This window comes from Chionomys nivalis, chromosome 7 (assembly GCF_950005125.1).
Source record: "Chionomys nivalis chromosome 7, mChiNiv1.1, whole genome shotgun sequence".
Taxonomy (NCBI): Eukaryota; Metazoa; Chordata; class Mammalia; order Rodentia; family Cricetidae; genus Chionomys; species Chionomys nivalis.
Genome location: NC_080092.1, coordinates 54460769 through 54477809, shown reverse-complemented (window position 1 = coordinate 54477809; position 17041 = coordinate 54460769). Strand labels below are relative to the sequence as shown.

The 17041-nt window shown below is 50.6% G+C and overlaps 2 protein-coding genes across 3 annotated transcripts; one reads left to right on the top strand and one right to left on the bottom strand.

Moving 5' to 3' along the window:
• Positions 1 to 111: 111 nt before the first annotated feature.
• On the top strand, positions 112 to 2962 carry Emc6 (ER membrane protein complex subunit 6). Of its 2 annotated transcripts, none has more exons than XM_057775013.1 (2): positions 112 to 218; positions 405 to 2962. In XM_057775013.1, the coding sequence occupies exon 2, from the start codon at positions 454 to 456 to the stop codon at positions 784 to 786; it is 333 nt and encodes a 110-aa protein (XP_057630996.1). In that variant the 5' UTR covers positions 112 to 218; positions 405 to 453; the 3' UTR covers positions 787 to 2962. The 2 variants fall into 2 exon arrangements, with proteins under 2 accessions (XP_057630996.1, XP_057630997.1); XM_057775014.1 differs by having other exon boundaries at positions 115 to 301.
• Positions 2963 to 5500: 2538 nt separating this feature from the next.
• On the bottom strand, positions 5501 to 16881 carry P2rx5 (purinergic receptor P2X 5). The gene is made up of 13 exons (XM_057775537.1): positions 16742 to 16881; positions 13382 to 13532; positions 12802 to 12873; positions 12247 to 12322; positions 12058 to 12154; positions 11819 to 11899; positions 11476 to 11614; positions 10952 to 11085; positions 10588 to 10681; positions 10404 to 10469; positions 7721 to 7803; positions 6883 to 7050; positions 5501 to 6567 (listed from the first exon to the last, which is right to left on the bottom strand). The coding sequence occupies exons 1-13, from the start codon at positions 16876 to 16878 to the stop codon at positions 6549 to 6551; spliced, it is 1317 nt and encodes a 438-aa protein (XP_057631520.1). The 5' UTR covers positions 16879 to 16881; the 3' UTR covers positions 5501 to 6548.
• Positions 16882 to 17041: the final 160 nt, after the last annotated feature.

The following is a 17041-nucleotide window of genomic DNA, read 5'->3' as shown; positions in this document are numbered from 1 at the left end:
GAGCGCTGCTCGGCTTTCGGGAGTCCCGGGACTTGGGTGCAGAAGTGGGGCGGGAGGGGGAGCAAGCCCGAGGCGCAAGCGTGGGAGGGCGGGGCGGAGTTAGTGCGCCTGCGCAACCTGAGCCCTCCCAGCAGCCTCCGGCACAAGATGGCGGCGCGGAGCATTCCGTAGTTTCCTGTGTGAGGGAACACGAGGGACTGTGTGCCGCTGTGTTCCAGGTAACTCGGCGAGCCTTTCGGGCGTGTGCGGATGTGCTGCCGTCCCAGGCCGGCTCGAGCCTCAGCCTCGGCGTCCCGTGGAGGTCAGAGGCCTAGGCGCGGTGTCGGAGGTCCCAGGGGAAGAAGGCGCCGTGCGCCCAACTCGCCGGCCTTCGGGCGCCACTTGTAACTTGGTTTTCTCCGCAGTTCCGCGTTGAGTCCGCGAGAAGGCAGAAGCGGAGCCCCGGCGGGTGCGATGGCCGCGGTGGTGGCCAAACGGGAAGGGCCGCCGTTCATCAGCGAGGCAGCCGTGCGAGGCAACGCCGCGGTCCTCGATTACTGCCGGACCTCAGTGTCAGCGCTGTCGGGGGCCACAGCCGGCATCCTCGGCCTCACCGGCCTCTACGGCTTCATCTTCTACCTGCTCGCCTCCGTCCTGCTCTCTCTGCTCCTGATTCTCAAAGCGGGAAGGAGGTGGAACAAGTATTTTAAGTCAAGAAGACCTCTCTTTACAGGAGGCCTCATCGGAGGCCTCTTCACCTACGTCCTCTTCTGGACGTTCCTCTATGGCATGGTGCACGTCTACTGAAATGAGGGCAGGGGTGACTTAAAAAAAGAAGATTGGCAGGACTCTTGCCAGCAATTAACACCGTGTAGACTTATTTAGTTTTTAAATTGTTTGAATTCGCTGCTTGTTCTGTACTGTTATAATTTATATCTGAAGACAGCCTGTAATATTCTTCAGATTAAATGAAGTGTGACACCTTGTCGTCGAGTTCTTTCCTGCCTTGATGTTTAGCCACGCTTTGAAGTCGCCAAGATTTGCTCCCTGGAGAGCAGGCACTAGGCCATAGCCTGTAATTCTCTTGGATTTGCACCTAGTAGATCCAAAGGGACCTCTAGGGCTTACAGGAGAGAACATAACGTTAACATCTTAAAGACTGTTGACAGTTCGTGTTATTAAGCGTTCTCTATGTGCGGGCATTATACTGTGTACTTCCTGCACGGGCTATGTTTTAATCCTAGCAATAACTCTGTGGAGATGTTGCTGTTAAACTCCTGTTGATGCAGAACCTGAGGCTCAGAGAGGTTAGATGTCTCTGCCTGTGGTGGCTCATCTGGCAAGAGGCAGAGCCAGAATCCAGTTACAAGTCTGTTTGCTTGTACCGTATTGGATGAAAGTACCGTTCCAGCGTCTCTTCCCACTAACCACTGCTCTCGGATATGAAATGAAATCAGTTAAGTTCAGTTACCTGGTTGTGATTAGTTATCTTTCCTATCAGAAAAAAATGCAAGCTATTTTTTCTAAAATGTGTCCTACGGCAATTAAATAGGTTATTTGGACATTTAATCAAATGAATCTGTTGCAAGTGTAATGCCTCTGACTATATGTTCGTTCATAACTCTTTCGAAGGAAAATTTTAGGATGAAATACATGTTTCACTGAAAAAAATATAATTGTGTTAGACTTGTAATGAGCATGTTGCACGTGGAATTTATAGTCTAACTGGGGAGATTGGTAGTATCCGGTTTTACAGACTATAAAAGATGCCATGAAAGAATACCCAGAAGCACTACGTCTAGATTAGGTCTGGAAATGAAGTCAAGGAAGACTTGAAGAAATAACGTGTCTGACACTGAATGGGTAAACAGCAGCTGAATAAGCGAAAGGGCTACTTTGAGAAGAGAGCATGTAGCAGAGCCGCAAGGCAGGAAGGATGTGGCCTTTTATTAGACCGTGAGGTAGTCCTGACCAGATAGATCATAGAAGTCAGCCTTGATGCCATGAGCATCTAGGGGAAGTCTTCGGAAATTTTAGGGATGTGAATTGGCTTTTAGTTTTAAGAAAAGGATATGAAAGATTGAATTCAAAACCTCTTTCCCAGACTGTAGATGGTCTGTGTTCACTCAGTAATGCCCCAAGCACACAGCCCTGAATCCTGGTTTGGATTCTGGGCCGCATGCTTGCATCTCATGCCAAGAAGCTGAGGTCACAGTTTTACCTTCCTGTACCAAAGAGCCCTCTTCTGAAGATCCTTACGTGCATGTTTACAGAGCAGGAACTTGTCTGGGAAGGAAGGGCTCAGCTCATTCCTATGGATTCCTACTTGATTTAGTGATTTTCCTGTTATTGAGCAGTGTGTTGCAAATGTTTAAAACTGAAATTCATTTCCTATTTATTCATTTTGAGCAGATATAATACTCATGGGGCAAAGGGAAAGTTAATTTCAAATACTTCCCAGCATTTATCCAATGAGAAGTACTAGTTTTATCAGTCTTCCTAGTCTTTTATAAATTTTTATTCTTAATGTAGGTATATTTGTCTGCATGTTAATGGGTATGTGCTCATGAGTGCAGGTGCAGCAAGTGCTCTTAGCTGCTGAGCCATCTCCTTCCTTGTCTTTTAGCATCTGTTCAAGAGTCTCCTTGGGGCCGGCAAGATGGCTCAGCAGATAAAGGTGTCTGCTGCCAGGCCTGATGACCTGAGTTCAGTCTTCAGGACAGACTCTGACCTTCACAAGCACACTGAGGTACATGCACACCTACACACACACACAAATAAATGTTTTGTTTTGTTTTGTTTTTTTTTGATTTTTCAAGACAGGGTTTCTCCGTAGCTTTTTTTGGTTCCTGTCCTGGAACTAGCTCTTGTAGACCGGGCTGGCCTCGAACTCACAGAGATCCGCCTGCCTCTGCCTCCCGAGTGCTGGGATTAAAGGCGTGCGCCACCACCGCCCGGCTAATAAATGTAATTTTAAAAAATATTCCCATGCTTTGATTTGAATCTCTTTGCATGCATGATAACAAGGAATGTAATACATTTGTTAATTATTGCTTGTGTCTGCCTCTCTTTGTCTAATCTTACATCTTTTCCCCTACATGGGATAACCATGAAGGGGGAAAAAAAAGAGGGACACATTTAAAATTGATGCCTTTTATTTTAGAAGTGTCCAAAAATACATGTCAGACAGGTCCCAAAAAATGCCTGCCATCTTGGCCCATTTGACTTTTTATCCTCGTTGAAGGGAAGAGCTTGTCTCTGAGGAGAGCTTGTCCCTTGTGGGAAGGGTGTGGGTAAGACTAAGGGGATCCCTGTTCAGATCCCAAAGATGCTGTGATTAGGGACTGTGGTCCCCAGCTCAAACACCTGGAACAAGGCATGTTCCACCTTTATGATGGCCTCCCCCACTGAGAGGAACAACTGATGGAGGGCAAAAGCAGCTATGACCCTAGCACAGCAGCTTGTGATTTCATGACTGACCCATGTCACTGGCCCACATCATGGTGTTCCCAAAGGGTATGAAATAACTTTTAGGACAATCCTAGATGGCCCAGTTTGGGCTAGGGACTGACACACAATTCATCAGATCCTAGAAGATCAGAATAGAAGTGGACTCGTGGGCAATGGCTGTAGCCAATAATCCAAGCAGTGCCCAGAAAGAAAAAGTGTTTCCCCAAAGGTTGGGAGTTAAGTTCCTGACTCGCTTCCTGAGTTAGAAGCCTCATTCCACCTGTGGAGGCTGTAAATGGGAGGATCATAAGTTTGAGGCAAGTCCGGGCTACAGAGGAAGACCCTGGGAGGTTTTGGTTGGTTAGTTTTTGTTGTTTTGTTTTTAATTTAGGCAGCTGGCTTCCATAGATGGAGGAGCTTATATCAAGGTTATGCAGAAGGCAAGAAGTTAGGGGAAAGAGGGGCACAAGGCAGCTTTGGCAGAGTGGGCATCCCTGTGAGAAGTTTTAATAAGATCCCTGGCCTTTCTAAGTTTGAGCCTCCTAAAAAGATCCAAGGGTCGACCTGGCTAAGTTTGCTAGCCCAGAAAGAACAGGTTAACAACAGATTTGTCAGGCAGTGGAGTATAATGGAGACCAACAAATTAAAAGAACACTTCACAACAACCTTGGCAGTGACAACCTTCCGGGTTGTTTTCCTCATCAAAGCACCTGGGATTCCCTTCCTTCCCTGTCACGTGGCAGGTGGCTCCTAACCTTTCGGATTTAAACTGTCACTCCCTTGAGTACACTATTCAGGCTGCTCCAGGTTAAAACTTTCCCTGATTAGCTCTTGACAAGTGTGACCTCGTCATGGTTAAGATTCAGCACCCACCAGACGGGAAGCATGTGAGGGCAGTGGCCGTGTGTGTTGCTCACCAGTGTCAGGGTTTAGTCCGACGCCTGACAAGAACAGGACACATATGAGCTCAGTACTTACCAACGAGAACTAGTAAAAGGCATTTTCATTCTGATAGAAAAGGGGTTGTCTGACTGTCCCCAGGCCATTTCAAAGCAGTAGGATGAAGAGCCAGGCCAAGCTGCACAGTCATGACCTTTGACCCTCTTGTTTGCTCCTGAACATAAAAATGACATGCTGGGTTTGCTTTAACAAGGAAGTCAGCTGCCTAAGTGGATCGCCCAGGCTTTCACTTTCTGAAAGCAGCATGGCTTGGTGACATCCCCAGACAGCCAAAGGTGCCCGAGCTGCTTCCCTTTGAAGAGGTCCTGCTCTGGACACGGCTCCCTTCTGCCCCAGTAGCAATAACTCCCTTCCACCCCATTTTTTTTTTTCTTTTTACTTAATTTTGGTTTTTCCAGACAGCCTGTCTCCATAGCCTTGGCTGCCCTGGAACTCACTCTGTAGACCAGGCTGGCGTCAACTCAGAGATTTGCCTGCTCTGCCTCTCCAGTGCCAGGATTACAGGCATGCTCCACTACACCAGGCTAAAAACAAGTTTTTAATTTATTTTACTTCATATGTATAGGTATTTTGTTTGCATGTATGTCTGTGCACCAGGAGAATTACAGGAGATTGTGAGCCCTTATATGAGTGCTGGAAATTGAACCCGGGTTTTCTGAAAGAGTCATCCTTCAGCCCTCCACCCTTTTTAGGAGGGGACATCACTATCTATTGCCCACACTGAAATTCCTGAGCTCAGGTGACCCACCCCCATGTGCTGGGTCTGCAGGCCTACAGCACCTCACTCAGCTATCAGACCCCTGCTGATTTCCGCCTGCATGGGCCCAGTGGAAGTATGTTTACTGTCCCTGGCTTATGGTGGAGATGCTTTCCGGAGATGCATTTTTGACAGGCTCTGTGCAGAGCGGGTGCTGGTCCATGGACCCCACTTTGAGCTCCATGGAATGAAATGCAGTGGGGAATGAACAGGACACACGGATCAGGGACAACCTTTCAGAAAGTCCTCATTTATCTCTTTAGCACTTCAAGGCTGAGCTTCTGAGAGCAGGAAATCAATTGGGGACTTCCAGGCATGCTCCCAGCCCCCCCCCCAAAAAAAAAACAGCCAGAGCTAAACTGCACAGGCAAGTCCATCTCTCACCTGGGCAAGTCGATTTCCCAGAGCTACCCTAGGTTACCGGTGGGGGCTAGAACGGCTAGTGGCTCGCCTGCCTTCCCTGCCGGAATCTTACCTAGGAGCCCCTGGAGTTTGTTCTTCCCTTAAATTTTTCCCAGGTACCTCCTTGGCCACCCTTAAATTTTACACTCGGGGGTGGAGCTAAATGTCCCCTGGATGTCATCCAACAGTTTTTCTGAGCAGCGATCATTCTCTGCCGAGACTTGTCGGGAGTCTTGGCTAGAGGCTGGAGGAAGGCCAGGCTGTCTGGACTGGCTGAAGTCTCTGGAGAGAGTTACATGTGAGCCCTGGGGCCTGGTCAGCATCTCGTTTAAGCCTCTCAAACAGGAATAAAGTACAGCATGCACCCATAGATGTGTACTGCCTAAATGAATAAATGACTGTCCCGCTGGGTTCAGAGATGGGGCATATAAACATTCTACCACTGAAGCCCCTGGCCTGCCCCTTTCCTGGGGGCCTGCCCCAGGGCCTCCTGTCTGCATCTGAGCCAACAGGAGGCTCCCCTCCACACAACAAGAAAACCCTGCAATAGAGTCCCACCTGAGCTGGGTAGAGTTGAGAAGCCTGTTCCCAGAAGCCCCTTCCTGAGCAGGTACCAAGATGCCTCTTCCCAGTTCAGAGCTGTGGTCTGTCCTGGCCCCATCATCTTTGAATTTGTTCTCTGCCAAGCGTTCTGGCTACGTCTTCACTGTTTGCAAGACCTGTGGTTGCTTCACATTCAGGATGGCTTTCTCCTGGAGGCCAGCCTTGGAGGAGGGGTGCGTACCAAAGGCAGAGAGAGGGCCCCGGCAGGAACTCTTTGTAGCATGGTCTTTCTCAGGCAGCGTACACGGCAGGCAGCCTCAGCCTCTCTCTCTGGCAGTGAGCAGGCAGGCACAGCCCAAGAGAAAGAAACGCTGTCCTCGCTGCAGCTCAGATGCTTGACGATGTTCACGCTGAGGGCTGGGAAGCACGGGTTCTCCCACAGCAATAGGAGGCTGCGCTAGACAAGCAAGGTGGACCTGCAGGTAAGGGGCTTAGGTGGGTGAGCAGCTAGTGACAGCTCAGGGAGCTGCTAGACTTAGGGTCTCTCAGTTTGGTCCCCCTGCTGCGGCCCTCAGCTTCCACCTTTCTCTCCTTACTCAGCTCCATCCCAGGGAATTTCTCATCCTGCCCTGACCTAGCTCCCAGCAGAAGGCCACCCCAACCTTTGCAAGGCTGAAACTGGGGGCTGAGAGAAAGTCTATCCTAGAGGCCTAGGAACACCCTCTGGAGCCAACCCCAAGTAGCCCCTCTACAGAAGCCAGTCCCCAGCCAGCTGTCCCACAGTCCCTCACCTGGCAGGCTCAAAGAGCTCCTGGCAGTTGCTATTATGCTTCCTGCTATTCTGGACCAGCTCTTGGGGATGCTCATCCTGCTGACCCCCTTCTGGTGGCTTTTCCTCTGGCAGTTCCTGCTCAATCTCGTTGGCTTCGAGCTCCACACTGGCTTCCTCCTCCTGACCCCTGGGTAAGACATGGCCGCCACCTTCTTAGAGCACTGAGAGAATTGCACACCCAGCTGGGTCACTTTTTCCTCCAGCAGAGCAGCCTGTGGCCAGGTGGACCCGTACCAGCTGGGTTCGTTCAGGCTGCATCTGGGCAACCCAAACAAATCACACAGGTCCGCGCAGCACCCACAGTCCAGGTTGCTGGGGCTGAGGAAGCACATGCTGCCTGACCCAATTCCTCATTCTGGTCCCAGTTCTTCCAAAATGCCTTCTCCAAGTGCAAGGCCAGGACCCCTTTCCCTTCCTGTCATCCCAGACCCAGCACCCTCCCATGCTGTGTTCTGTGTTCCAACACTAAGTGCACATACACACACATGCACACATTTCTTCCTCCATCTGTCCAGGACCAAGTTCTTTTGTATAAGCCAGTGTTCCCATCTCACAGATGGGGAAACCGAGGCTCAAGGAGTCATGAAGCTTGTCTAAAATCACCCAGTAAGATAGATCCTGTAAATTTATCTTCTGCCATGAGACCTGCAGACATCTTCCCCAGGTCTTATGAATCAAGTCCGGTCTTATGAAGCAGGTACACATAAACCTATACACCCCAACCCAGGACCAGCCAGATGAGGCTCCAGGCAGGGGCTGGGGTGCTCCTTGGAACTGGGGAATAAAGGTTAGCTTACTTCACTTTCTCAAACTTCTTGTCTCGGTAAAACTCGCTCTTTCTGATGAGGTAGATAAGCACCAGGTCGCAGAAGAAAGCCCCCTGCAAAAGAGTTCCAAGCTTTGACTCAGAATCCTAGCTTCATAATCTTGGAGCCTGCAACAACTCAGGAGCAGGGCACCACCTGAACATAAAGAAACATCCCAGGCCGGGCAGTGGTGGTGTACTTTAATCCCAGCACTCAGGAGGCAGAAATGCAGAGACAGGCAGATCTTTGTGAGTTCAAGGCCAGCCTGGCCTACAAAAGCTAGTTCCAGAACAAACTCCCAAGCTACAGAGAAACCCTGTCTTGGGAAAAAAAAAAAAAGGAAACATCCCAGAAAGGGGTAATGTCCAGGGGCACAAAGCCGCTCCATGGTAGACACAGGTGTGCCTCCTGATTCCATGGCCCAAGCGCACCTTACTGCCCTGACCAGATCTAACTTCAACACATATCTGCTAAGAATCTATCACCGGCCAGATTTGCACTGGGGTGCCAGGAAGATGTGGACCACAGAGATCTAGGGACTCCCTGTGCTGCAGGAGACAAGCGGATTATGATATAGAGTCATCAGCCCTATAATGGGAACAGGCTTGGGAGCAGGTGAAAAGCAGCGTTCACTCAGCCTGGGTCGCTGAACTACAGGCCTGGAATTGCATTGCAAAGGGAGAGGCAGGCTTGTCATCACCAGGAAATGCTCAGTGGGGGAAGAACAAAAGGTGCTTCCGGTGGGGGTGAGAACCAGCGTGTCTGAGAATGCTTTGGAGACATTGCTCCTGGTCCTTTGCGGGGAGGCATGAGAGTGGCAGTTATGATAATTTGAAGAAAGCCCTGATAGCCGGTGTAAGATGGACTGGCAGGCATCTTAACCTTGACAACAGGGACATTACAACTGTGGTCAGAAAAAAGACAGGAAGCCTGAGCAGACCCAGTTGGGATGTACTAATCAGCCCTGAACACAGATCAGAGCACGGTGTATGTAATGCCAGTCTGCTCCAGCAGAGGGCGACTCTACCTATGGAGCAGAGATAGAGGTGTTCCTGAAGGCAGAGGAGGCCCTGAGTAGAGCGGACCATCTTCCCTAGACTCCAGAAATGCCATTTATCAATTCCTCGTTCCTACTTCTTCCCTCACCCTTCACCACCACCTTCCATAATACTGTGGGATAACTTTTCTCTACGCTGTGTGTTTGTGTTGTTCTCATTGGTAGATAACAAAAGCTGAGTTGGCCTATAGCCAGGCAGAATACAGCTAGGGAGGAAAGCCAAACAGGGAGAAAGAGAAGAGAAGGACAAAGTCGAAGGGACACCAGCCCAGCTGCCCAAAGAGCAAGATGCCAGCAGATCAGTAGCACCACGGACATGTGGCAATACATAGATTAATAAAAATGGGTTAATGTAAATGTAAAAGCTAGTTAGGAATAAGCCTGAACTATAGGCCAAACATTCTGTAATTAATATTAAGCCTCTGAGTGATTGCTTAGAAGTGGCTGTGGGTCAGGGTGGGACAGAGAACCCTCCATTTACACAGTACACCCTTGCCTTCACTTCACAGCTGTGTCCCCAGACTTCAGAATTCACCTACATTGGCCGAGCGCTACACCTGCACAGTGAGGCATTCATAAGGAAGAATGCTTGACTCCGAAACACTCCACTTGGGGACCACTGTTTTGTTTCGTTTTGTTTTTCCAAGACTGTGTTTCTCTGTGTAGCCCTGGCTATCCTAGAACTCACTCAGTAGACCAGGCTGGCCTCAAACCAAGAGATCTGCCAGCCTCTGCCTCCTGAGTGCTGGGATTAAAGGTGTGTGCCACCACTGCCCATTGTTAGGGAGCATTCTTAGTCCCTTGTTAAGACAGGCTTCCCAATCTCAATGCAAAGTCTATCCCGGGTCCTGACAGAATCTTCTAGTAGCTGCTTGGGCTGCCTAGGCCGGGGAGAGAAGCAGCCTCTGGCGGTCTTGGCAGGGAACTGGCTGTGTTGGCATGAGCTCCCAACCTGGACTCCTACAACTCCCACGTTTAACCTCTTCCCAGAAGTGCCAGGAGTATGACGGGCATTTGCAGGAAGCCCTTCCCTGAACTCTAGCCATTTCCTACTATGGGTGGCTAAACGCTCACCCCAAAGGATTACAGGATTATCTACCCTGCCTCTCATCCTCTCAAATGCAGGTTCTCAAACGGAGACCATTTTTGAGCAACACAGCTGTGGGAAGGTCCCACTAGTGAATGAAGAGTAGGGGTTCACTTAAACAAATTGCACAGGACACCCCCAAAGAAAAGAAGCCCCTAGCCCCAAATGTCAACCCTGCTCAAACTGGCATAGCCTAATTGGTTTCCCATTACCAGTACTGGAGATGGAGATTTTTATATTTTTGGTTGTGAGCCTAGCCTTTAACGGCTGAGCCATCTCTCCAGCCCAGAGATGGAGAGACCCAGAATCCCAAAGATTCCAGCCCGCACCAGACTGGAGGGCAATCAACCTGTTCCACACTCCACTCAAGCTCACAGTCAGAGCTACAGGGCAGTCAGTGTCTCCTGGGGGAGCAGGGAGCATGTGAAATCACCCTTGTCCCTGTGACCTCACCGGCCTCCTGTGTGCTGGGCTCAGCATGCTCTACCTCCCTTTCCCCAGGAAACCAGCAAGGCAGGGGAGGTACTCACAGCACCCATGAGCGCCAGCCCAGAACCTATGTTGATGACGGTAGGGATGATGCTGAATTTTCCCGCCTGTGGAACAGAAACAGCCAGGTGAGCACGGCAGGGTGGACAGCTGGATCCCAGGGTCACTCCAACCTCCCTGGCCCAGCAGCCACCAGGCACTGGAACGGGAAGCAGATCTGCGTACCTTACCGTTGACGATCACGTCAAAGCGGATGCCATAGGCTTTCATCAGGTCACGGAACTCTACCCCGTTAGCGTCACGATAATACCTGGCGAACCTGGGGAGACAGGACCCAGGGGACGCTCATCTGCCTGTACCTTTTCTCCATTGCAGCACAAAGTGACTGCTTTGAGGAATTCTCAGCAATCCAGGGTCCTAGAGAACTCTAGGAAGGTGCCCAGACCTGCTCACTGAGGCATACACAAAAGACAAGGCTTTCCCAGGATGCTCAGTGCCAACGAGGACCACGAGAACACTGGTGAACTTGACACAGCAGAGGATACAGAACAGAGTCAAGGTCACCAGGTAGCACAAAAACAGCAGTTACCTGAAGTTGTAACCAGAGGAGATGGATTTGGTGTGCTTGTTGTCCAGACGGTTGAAATAATAGCGTGGGTCACATTTAGAGGCAGCTTTATCGAGGTCACAGTCCCATTCGATATGGATTCCTATCACACCACCCTTGATACAAGAAACAGGGTGAATGCTAGAGTTGTCTGTGGGTAGACAGAAGTCACAGGGCAGCCCTTTATGAGAGTCAGACAAGTGGGCTGGAGGTCAGCTAGCTGAACTGGCCTGACCACACTTTACACACAAATCAACATGCGTCCACGGGGATCCTTTCAACCCTTTCTGCTGACATTGTAGAGTCAGAGAACCCAGCAGGTGCCAGGTCAGCCCCACCCACCCACGCATCCCCACTGTGTGCCTGATAAAGCCACGCCATTTGTCACAACCAGTTCTGAAAACAGTGAGCTCCTGAGGACAAGTGACCTAATGTCCCTCCACCCTCACCTTCTCTCTGCAGAGCCCAGGTTCCCAGGGAGAGCTTCCTGACCACACACCACACACCTTCAGGGCTATATCCTGGAAATCGGCCCCTGCCCAGCGGACAATGGACCCCAGTCGGAAGATGGGACAGTAGAGGTTCTTGGAGCTGAAGTGACAGGTTTTCAGGAAGTCTTTGTTGTTTGTTTCTAGCACATTGGCTCTAAGAGGAAGCCGTGACAGGAGGGTGAGATGTTCTGCTGCTGGGCCTGACCCAGGAGGCAATGGGCCCTTTGCCAGATGTGATCTCTTTCTCAGAATGTATCTTATTCCCCTTAAGAACAGAGACCACCCCCAAGCAGAGAAAAGGACACCCCAGGGAGGGCCCTCAGTCCACCTCCCCACCCAGTAACCAAGTCCCACCTACTTGGAGAAGTTGAACTTGGGGAAGCGAATGAAGTTCTTTATGAAAATGGTGAAGCCTTCAGCATCCTTCAGGAGGGGATCCCTGAAAACCAGGCCAGGGCAGCCTGAGCGGGAGACCTGCCCCTGCCCTCTATGACTCCCCTAGACCTATGGAGTAGGTAGGCCTCTGGCCTCGGGTGGGACCCATTGTGTAAGACTGTGTAGGCAACTCCTCTGGGACCACAGGCCACGGCCACTCACGTTGGCATGGACATTGTCTCCACTGGGCACCAAGCGAAGATCTCACAGGTACCCTGGGTAGAGTTCCCCACCCGTAGACAGCGGCCAGTTTTCAGCCCTGCAGGGAAGGGACAGGGACAATGCCATGGACCTTCCTGTCCAGGTTTCTTTGCCCTGTTCCAGCCCCAGTCACGCCAGGCCCTCACTCACCATGTCCAGCGACAACAGACTCCCCAGCACGGCAGTCAGTGTCCTCAGAACACTCGCCATCAGGAATGCCTTCACGCTACAAGGAAAGACAAAGATCTGTGAGGAGTTCCCCGGCCCAGGACTGGGTCACATCAGAGATAGAAGAGGGCTCCTTCCCCGGCCTGAGACCCTTTGAAAATCTTTTTCTCAGGCTGACAAAGTGGCTCCATGGGTAAAAACATCTACCATGAAAGTCTGGCAGCCTGTTTAGTCCCTGGAAACCATGGTGAAAGGAGATAACCAGCTCTGACCTCCACGCATATGCCATGCCATGCACACACACACACATGAACATGCACACACACACACACATGTAAGCAGGCACTAATCATGAAAGAAAATGTAAAACTTTAAAAAATTAAGAAAACCCATCTCTTCCCCCCAAACCACATGGTACAATTCAGTATTTATACAGCTTCTTGGCACTCTTGGAGCAAACCAAGCCCCTGTTTCAGGAGGACTGTCAGCACAGCTGGGGGCTTTCCAACCCTCCCCAACACACATGCCAAATCAAACCTCAGCACAGATGCCCTGCCGCTGGTTAGGAGTCACGATCAGGTTGGTGACCACGAAGAAAACGTTCTCCCCCTGAGGAACCAGACAGAGTTTTGAGGAATTTCCTCCTGGCCTTTCGGGGAAGAGTCGTGGGCCTCTGCATGGGGTTGGGAACAATGGGGACCACAAAACTGGTGGTCACTGTCCATCTGTCTGGTGATCCCACACTTTCCAAGTGGCTATCTTTTGTTGGGTAACTTGCAGCTTCTCAAATCCCAAGCACATTCACCCTATATATAATTCTGCCCCGATCTCAGCCTGGTTCTATCTACACAGGGCAGCTATGAACAAGTTGGGGAGCTATTCTTGGGACACTGTGCCAGTTCATTCTGGGTCCCATGTGGTCTCAACAGACACATAGATCACTGAGAACAAGAGAAGCCAGGCCTGCCTGGTGCAGAAAAGGAAGCAGGGACCCCATGGGGAAATGGACCTAGACAGAGTTTCTCCTGAGCAGAAGAAACAATTGATGGAGTTGCCCGGGTACTTCCTATGTGACCCGCCCCACCTCACTAGCCCAGGACCCAGGTAGAGATCTGACCTGAGATGGAATGACAAAGTCGGCTACATCCCAGAGCCGTTCTCCGAGCATAGTGGTATTGGTATAGGCCACACCCTTGACTTTGGTGACCACAGCACTCTGCAGGGAAGTGTCAATATCTTGGTAACTCTTCTTTATCAGAAACACCCATCTGTTGACAAATGACCAACAGGTAGGCTTCAGTCACAGGGCTGCGCAGGCCCAGGCTGGAGTGAGAACCATAGTAAGTCCTAGGCTGGTGGGAGTGAGAGTGAGCTCAGGGTTCACCTGTCCCAAGAGCATGCGTTACTGTACTCAAGATGCTAAAGTAGGAAGATAGACAGTTGAAGGGCATTCTGGCCTACAGGACCAGACACTCTCTTTTAAACAAAATCCGAGGTGGGAGACTTGGCTTAGCGGTTAAAGCACTTGCTGCTCTTGCAAAGGATCCCTTTCCCATTCCAGGCACCAACTCGGTGGCTCACGGCCATCTGTAACTACAGTCCCAGTTCTGACCTCCTCAAGGACAGGGGCCAGGCACACATATGGTGCACAGACATACATGCAAGCAAAACATTTACACACATAAAATAATAAAATTAGTAACTCTAAAAAAGAAGAAATTGCCATGTGTGGAGGCATACACCTTTAATTCCAGCTCTTGGGAGGCAGAGGCAGGCAGATGTCTGAGTTCGAGGCCAGCCTGGTCTACAGAGTGAGTTTCAGTACAGCCAGGGCTACACAGAGAAACTGTCTCAAAAAAACACAAAACAAAATGCCAAAGGTGGGGGAGAGAAGAAATAAAGAAACCCAAGGGGGAGATATACTATCCAGGGTTTTCCTAGCATGTATAAGGCCTTGGGTTTGCACCAAAAACAAGCAAATTAGAAATAGTGAGACAGGTGGTGGTGGCACACCCGTTTAATCCCAGCACTGGGGAGGCAGAGGCAGGCGGATCTCTGTGAGCTCAGGGTCAGCCTGGTCTACAAGAGCTAGTTCCAGAACAGTCAGGACTGTTACACAGAAAAACACGCTAAGAAAAACCAAATAAATAAGTAAATAAATAAGCAAATGAAATCTCATATTGTTTTTATACTAAAAACGTAAGTGAACCAGCAAGATGGATCAGGAGATAAAGGCAGATGTTCTGAGCTTGATCCCCACACACCTGGTGGAAGGAGAGAACAGACTCCCATATGTGTGCCATGCCACATGCTGTCCACACACAAAAATAAATAAATAAAGTAATAAAAATATTAAAAGGCTAAAGAGATTGCCCAGGAGTTAAGAGCACCTACTGCTCTTGCAGAGGACCTACGTTCAGTTCCCAGCATCCACATGACCACCTGCAACTAACTCAAGTCCCTGGGGATCTGACACCCTCTGACCTCCAGGAGCACCTGCACACAATGCACATAAACTTATGTTAAAAATGCAAAACATAACCAAAAAAACCAAATCAAAACAACAACAAAATAGGCAGTCTCTTCAAATTAAAAATGTTTACACATCAAAGGACACTACCAGGGAAGAAAGTATAATTCAGGCTGGCATCAGCTCATAGCGATCTTACCTCGGCCCCTTGAGTGTTATAGGCGTGTGCCCCTCATCACATCTGTCTAAAAAGATAAATATGCCCAGATTGTATGTGTGCTTGTGTGTGCTCATGAGTCCAGGTACCCTTGGAAGCCAGAAGAGGGAGTCAGATCCTCTGGAGCTGGAGTTACAGTGAGCTATAAACCAATCAGTCAGGAAGAGAACTTCTAAAAGAACAGCAAACCCTCTTAAGCACCCAGAATTGCTCCAGTCCCTAAAAAGATAAACTTTAGAAATGAAATGGCCCTTGTCAAATGCTAAGCACAGTGTTCCTGAATAGAGCCAAAGCCCCACGCACAGAACTCTCCAACTTATTCTTGTAGCTCGATATCATCCAGCCTAACCTGTCTTGGTGAAGCTGCGGAAACCGATCAAAAGAGGAAGATACCAGTACCTTGACTCATGCAGTGAGCGGCATGGCATGCTGGCTCTCTCCAGGGAGCCAGGGAAGTGTCAACCAATGTGTGTCCACTTCCTCGTTTCTGGGGCAAAGCAAGGGAAGCCTCGACCCTAAGCTATCACATTTTCAGGAAACTCTGAGAAAGCTGTGATTCTTGAGCAAGCCTTCCATTTCAGCAGAGAAATGCCAGGCCTGGTCCAACACAAAAGAGTAAGCAAATATTCAACATTCGTTCATTCCTGTCATACCTATGCCCAAGTGAAGTGACAGCAATCCCTCCCATCATGGCATCCTCAGACTGCAGGGAGAGAAACAGACTCCGAGTAAACGACCATCCAGATTGGCTATGGGAATGCCAGGGAGGGACGGAGGAGTCATTGGAGCACTCAGATCTGAACAAGGAGTGGAGTCACCGAGGAGGGAGGGAAAAACAGTGGCAGCTGAGCAGAGGCAGTACAAAGGCCCTGAGATAGGACACTGCCAAGTGCCTTGGTGCTAAAATCCAGGAAATGCTAAGAACGCAACTATTATCCACGCCTTTAATCTCAGCACTTGGGAGGAAGAGGCAGGTGGATCTCTGAGTTTGAAGCCAGTCTGCTCTACAGAGTAGTTCTGGTACAGCCAGGGCTACACAGAGAAATCCTATCTCGAAAAACCAAACTAAAAAGAAAAGGGGGGGGGGGGGGCAACCATTAGAAGGCAGAGAGGCTAGGTCAGGACTGCCCTCCCAGGAGCAATAACTGTACACGGTTTAATGAGGAAAAGAGAGTGAATCGCCACTGTTCTCAGTGACTGCCTCTCTCCACCTGTGCCCTCCTCTCTCCCTAGAAGCAAGGAAGACCAAGGTCTAGCTGTTAAACCCCCAACAAGCTACCCCTGGGCTGGCGGGCCCACATCCTGCTAGGTGAGATGGCAACAAGGGGGCAGTAGAGCTGCTGGACACTGGAGAGGCTGCCCGTGTTTCCCGTGAGCTAACCCTGAGTTCCAGAACATGCCAATCTGATGAGCTGGCCCAACCAAGAGTAAGTCTGTGATGCTCCTGCTCCGTGCTTATAAATAACCTTCTGGGTGCCTGGCCCAGCTGTCAGGCCAGAACCCAGGGAGGCCTCTGGGGGGCAGCTGAGCCCACAGTCCTGGCATCGCTGCCTGTTGGCCATGGCTGTAACACTGGGCGCTCCAGTCCTGGGAGAAGGGGCTCCCTACAAGTAGCTTCAAACCAAGGTACCCAGTTGCCCCTCCCACGTTTCACAAGGCGTAGAGTGTCCACTTTTCACCTTCCCACCCTACATCCAAGCGCCCATGAAGGCCGACTCCCCAAGGCCCCTGTGTGTCTACACCTTCCCCTCCCCTTCCCCCTTGCTTGAAAGAAGTGCCCGAGAACTCACATGAGCAAGTACAACAGGATGGTGAGCTGCAGCAGCCGGTAGAGCAGCCCCACCTTCTTGCTCTTGGCGACCACGAACTTTGCGGTCTTATAGTCGAACAGCGACTGGGCGAACCCCTTCCAGGCCGCCTGGCCCATACCTCCGGTTAACTTCGGCCGCCTCTGCCTCCTGCCGCCCCGCGGTCAACCGAGCACTCTGCGTGCGCTGCCGCAGTCCGGGACGCGCGGCTCCAAAGGGCGTGAGCCGGAGGGCGGGCGCGCAGACCCGGGCGCGAGCACCGGGACGCCGGGAGGACCCCGC